At 27.1% G+C, this 5,923-nt stretch overlaps 1 protein-coding gene across 1 annotated transcript; it reads left to right on the forward strand.

Moving 5' to 3' along the window:
• The first annotated feature begins 2,466 nt into the window (after positions 1-2,466).
• LOC107459101 (uncharacterized) lies at positions 2,467-4,074 on the forward strand. The gene is made up of 2 exons (XM_016077315.3): positions 2,467-2,877; positions 3,230-4,074. The coding sequence occupies exons 1-2, from the start codon at positions 2,629-2,631 to the stop codon at positions 3,656-3,658; spliced, it is 678 nt and encodes a 225-aa protein (XP_015932801.1). The 5' UTR covers positions 2,467-2,628; the 3' UTR covers positions 3,659-4,074.
• Positions 4,075-5,923: the final 1,849 nt, after the last annotated feature.

Raw genomic sequence — 5,923 nt, forward strand, 5'->3', positions numbered from 1 at the left:
TATTATTATTATTAGATAGAGTATAATAAAATTTTTATTTGGGTAAAATATATTTTTTATCTTTGAAAATTGGTAAAAATTTTAAAAATATTCTTAAGTTTTATTTTGTTCTAAAAGTTTTTTATTTGCATCAAATATACTTTTGACGGCTAAATTTTTAAAAAATTTAAGACTAATCTAACAATAATGTATGAAAATTATGCTTGATTTGCTTGTAATTAGGGTTATTCTTATGAAATTATTGTTGATCAGAAGTATATTTGATACAAATCGAAAAATTTTGAAATAAAATTGAAACAAAATAAAACTTAAAAATATTTTTAAAATTTTTGTCAAACTTCAAGAAAAAAATATACTTTATTCTTTTTACTTTAAGTGAAATCTCTTTTTTGTTAATACTAATAAAATAATTAGTTACTTAATAAATATCCTAAAATAATGAATCATCATATGTTAGTTATTCTAAAATATTATAGTTAAGTATGATTTTGGTTTTAAAGTATACATCGAAAATTTTTTTTGTTCCTAACTTTTTTAAGTATATAAAGTCGGTCCTAAGGTTTAAATCTAAATTTTGAAATTATCATTTTTACTTAAATATTAAAATTTTGGATCAAATTACCTATAACAAAAAAATTATAAATAAAAAAATAAAAGAAAAAGAATATTTCTATTCCTGCAAAAGGAGAAAAGAAGAAAAAGAAAGAAAAAAGGAAGAAAAAGAAAAAGTTATCCACCATTAATTTCTATTTCTATTTTTGTCGTTATTTCTGTACGATTTTAGTTCCTAACACAAAGATAATTTTAAAATTAAGTTAAATTTTAAGGATAATTTTTTATAAAAAAAATTAAAGACAAAAAATTTTCGACCTATAACTTAAAAACTAAAATATTATCCAAAATATTACTATGATAAGTTAAGGGGCAGTGGTACCTTATCTTGCTAGTGTAAAAGTGGAATTTTGACCTGATGTGTAATGTGTAATATTTTTTTCCGATAAGACATGATATGTAATAACATACAAATTAAACTTATTATAAATATCAACAGTCTGATAAATAGTCAAATACACGTACATAATTGACAGATGATAAAATAATGAAAGAAAACAGTATATATTCATGCAGTTTGCATACATCTTTAAATTTAGTCAATATAATTGAAGTATGGAAATTCATATTTATATCTTTATTCGTATTATTTACTGAAGATCAAACACTAAGTATGTTTACATATATTTATTTGTATTATTCTACATTTTTCTAATAAAATAATTAACTATTAAAATAATAAATTTTTTTTACATCAAATAAATTTTTTTGACAATAGTTGAATTAGATATTTTAGAAAAACAAAAATCATCCACCGTACCATTGTATTTTCTACATTTATTCTTATGTTGACTATAAAAGTCACTTAATTTGATTATAAGTATGAATCAAATTGACAAATTTAATTATATATTTTATAAAGTTTGATTATATTTATGTATGTAGTTGTTTTGTATTCCTATATATATAGGTGTTTAGTTTTTTATATTCATGTAAGTATGTAACGTAAATAAGAAAGAAAATTCATATTATTAAAAGAAAGGAAAAGTATAGGGAGTTAATAGAGTATCTGTACAATATGTATAATGGAGGTTTAGAGATGTTCGAGTCAGTAGGATATCAAATGTTTATTATCCCTAATACTGAATAATTATTTTAGATAATATAAATGTATTGTGTTTGAAAAATTAATAGTATTTTATTTTGAATGTTTATTTTTTAACTCGTATTAAATCAAATAAATAATTCATTATATACATTATACAAATACTCTATTAGGTCCCTAGCAAAATTCTAAAAGAAGGGGAAATAGAAAACAAAATTAATAAAAATTGTTAGAAGTAACTTATTGCTAGTATCTAGATATCGCATTGACATCATAACAGTTGTGATAATTAAATATGCATACATTTTTTTTCTCTTCAACTTTCGGATTGTCATGCTATTTGTATTAAGACTGCGACCACAATACTTAAAATAAAAAATATTTATAAGACAATAGAAACTCAGTCTAAATTAATCTAATTTTTTTGTGTTAAATTATTTTATTTTATATTTTATAATTAAAATAAAAATTTATGTGTTCTATTTTTACTCTTCTGAATTCTAACCCTAAAAACTGCAAATAGAAAATACATCTAAAAAAAACAGTCCTTAGAAACAGTTATCTATAAATTTTTCTTTAAATTAATCAGCCTGTGACAAAGAGCCCTAAGTATAAATAAATAGAACCGGAAATCAGAAGTTGAAATAATTAATGAATAAAGTAAAATAAAAAGATAAAAAGGAAATGCGTACAATAAATAAATAAATCCATGTTATGATGAATGAGGAGCGAGGCAGCTTGAGCAACACGTCATTCAAAGGTAGCCAGTAAAGGTCTTTAATTTCGTCCCTTGTTAAGTATTGTGTCCCCTTACACCCCCAACTATATAACCAACTTAATCTCACTCCTTCATTCACAATCCACATTTCACATTTTTATTTACTCACCACACCACAAACTCGATCATACACTATAAATTTATTGTGTTCAGAGGAGAACGTAACGTAACCTACTTACCTAGCTATTAAGCTATGGTTTCCTTTCACAAAGCGTTGCCCGAGAGTAGTCCTTCAGAGCTGAAACTTTCGTCAAACAATAATAAGAGAAAATGGGAACAGCCACTACTTACTACCGAAGATTTCTTCAAGGACCTATCAAAATCCTCAAAGATTGAAGCAAATCCTCATCAGAAAATCAATAAATCCATCTTTGATATAGAGTTTCACCTTCAGACTCCGCTACCTTCCGCTAAATTACAACACCACCACCTCACTATTCAGGTATATATATATATATATTCACGCGTACCTTATAGTTTAATTTCTTTTGGTTATTTTGTGAATTAATCTAATAATCCTTATTGTTAATTGACGAGAAACTCTTGGTAGTGAACATTATTGCATAGTCAATATTGTAGTTCACATTATTGCAAAGAAAAGAAATTAAAAGCTTTTAAAAAGTAAGAACATACGAAACTCAAACTAAGGTTCATTTTTAAAGGGTCTTATATATGTTAGATTTATTTGACAATCTACTAGTATTGGTTGAAATTGATTGTTACATTAATGATTTCTGAACATTCTTGTTAATTAATTAACAAGTTAATCTATCTTGTTGTTTCATATGGATCAGTCAGGGCATATAAATATGAGTAACACAAAGATGATGAACATGAAGAAATTGGATTCAAAGATAACCCCTGAAACGGGCATAGACCTTGAGCTGAACCTGACATGTGAATCACTGAGGAGAAAAGAAGACACAAAGAAGAGTTCCCCTGCTATATTAGCTGACGTGTTCAACAATAAGGACACGTCATCATCATCGTCATCGCAATCACAATCACCGTCGCCGTCATCTTCCTCACCGCCACTACTGCCATCTTGGTTGTTGGTGGAGGGAGAAGATCAGAAGGAGATGGTTGCAACGGTTTGCATGAGGTGCCACATGCTGGTGATGCTTTGCAAGTCATCACCTTCTTGTCCTAATTGCAAGTTCATGCATCCACCAGATCAGAATCCTTCATTCTTGAAGAGAAGCAGATGCAGCCTCTTGTGCTGATTCATCAATGCAGAAATGATAAATCTCATTATTAATTAATTAATCTTCTAGTTCTGCTTAATTAGTATTGGTAATTTCATTTGACTTTCACTACTGAATGAGTGTGATGAGTGGCAGCAGATTATATATATAAGCATTAAGATTTTAATTAAGAAACTAACATATATATACTATATTATTATTATTATTATCATAATTAATCATATCTATGTACATAGAAAAGTGGCTGGTGTTGATCGTTCCTACAATTATTGTGTATGTTTTTAGATGTAAAATTTCGGTAGGCTTTTTTTCCCCTTTTTCTTTCAAGAATGGAGGTTTATGAGGCCTCTTAACTATCAAATAGCAAGAGCACATGTTCTTTGTGATGTCATTGTAATTTCTAGTAATGAGAAGAACCGCGTTTCCCTAATTTGTTATTAACTTCACTTTGATATATATATGTAGCCATTTAACTACTGACTTTTCATTAATGGGTATGTAATAAACTCGTTTGTATGCTACTCATTTTAAATTAGGTTGTTAATTGTTAAAATTCCAATATATGCATGTTCTCTGTTTCGGACTTGATGAACTACTATTCTTGTTCCAAGTTCAACAGACATCATGAATATAAAGGATAACATCTCAGTGAATTGAATAAGAGGTCAATATATAACACATAAATAGTAAGAAGATACTACTTACTAGAAAACCGAAGCATCTGCTGAAGCAATATTTAAATGAACAACATAAAGTACTGCACAAATTGAATGAGATCATCCGCAGAACTTAGCTTTCTTTATTATTTATTCATTTTTTAACAGGGATACATGTCAGCCTACTATCGAAATTAGCTCTCTCTGATGGCCAAATTTGGAAGAAAAACAAAAACTAAGGGCTCATTGGTTTGAAAATATTTTTTCAATTCGGCAGTGTTAAGGAGACAAAAAAACAGACAGAACTTGTCTTATTTAGCATTTATTAATTATCGTAACAATTAATTAATGATAAATACGGAAATGTTTGGTAACCAAAGAAAATTAGCAAAAAACAGCATTTAGCATTTACTAATTGTTGCGACAATAAATAAATACTAAATAAGGCAAGTTTTGACTGTTTTTTCTCTCTCTCTAACATTACCAATATAAGGCAAGTTATGTCTGTTTTTGGCTAATTTTCTTTAATTACCAAACATTTTCGTTTTCAATTATACTATGTGTATGCCGAAATTCAGCCAATAAATCAATTACAAATATTAAATACATGTTGAAATATAAAATACGTATTAAAAATAAAAAAATGTTAGAGAATCATTAAAATTTATTATTTTTGCTCATCACAGTTAGCCACATCAACCCAATTCTTTTAGTTTAATAATCCAACAACATATTTTGTTGTTCGAACACAAAAATAATAAAATTTGATGGTTCTATAATATTTCTTTTAAAAATAAGTTAAACAATTAACACATGTATTTGTATCTAAATATATGATAGCTAATTTAATTCTCTATATTTTCGTTTTTTTCTTATTACTTTGTTAAAAAATAAAAAAAATGAAATTATATTATTTTTTTTTTATGACAAATCAACCACATTTCCTAAACTTAACGTGAAAGTGTAAAAGAGAAAAGTTATAGTAACATAACTTGACTCATCTCGTTCATCACATACCTAAATGGCTAAATTAGGTGTGTTTGGTTTTGATTACTACTATTATTTTCAAGAAATAATCATGTTGAATCTAAAATAATCTAAACACACGATCAGTCAAGTAAAGGCTATAATTAATGACAGCAAATGAAGATCTGAAATATGGCTATTGCATTAATTAGCTTACGTCTGTTATACTACTACTACAACATTATATTTCCAATCGCATTAAATGCATACATTGGATGTTAATATGTCTCTCTTATCTTCATGCACATTTACGTTTCTTGCTCCCATAAATGGAAGCGTTGAAGTTATAAATAGTTAATCCTTACATGCCACATATTAAAGAACCTCAATTTCCATGTTATGCAATTCCTAAACTCCCTTTTGGATGCTGGAGCTACCAAGTCAGCTGCATTTATGGCATGCTTCATTGTTTAGGACTCTAGGTGATGGATATAGACAAACTAAACACAGTTTAGCTAAATTAATTAAGGATTAATAAGTACTGCTATTGTGTTGTTCAATTACGGCGCTGTAGCTCGTCTCTAACGATGTTGAGTTGTTTTTTTTTCAATGAATAATATAAAGTGTATTTCGAATCATCAAAAATATAAAATATGGATAT

Source organism: Arachis duranensis, chromosome 7, assembly GCF_000817695.3.
Source record: "Arachis duranensis cultivar V14167 chromosome 7, aradu.V14167.gnm2.J7QH, whole genome shotgun sequence".
Taxonomy (NCBI): Eukaryota; Viridiplantae; Streptophyta; class Magnoliopsida; order Fabales; family Fabaceae; genus Arachis; species Arachis duranensis.

Excerpts from the sequence above, each read along its gene's own strand:
- LOC107459101 (XM_016077315.3), top strand. The coding sequence starts at position 2,629 with ATGGTTTCCTTTCACAAAGCGTTGCCCGAGAGTAGTCCTTCAGAGCTG. Across the intron at positions 2,878-3,229 it reads ACCACCACCTCACTATTCAG|TCAGGGCATATAAATATGAG; the intron begins GTATATATATAT and ends CATATGGATCAG.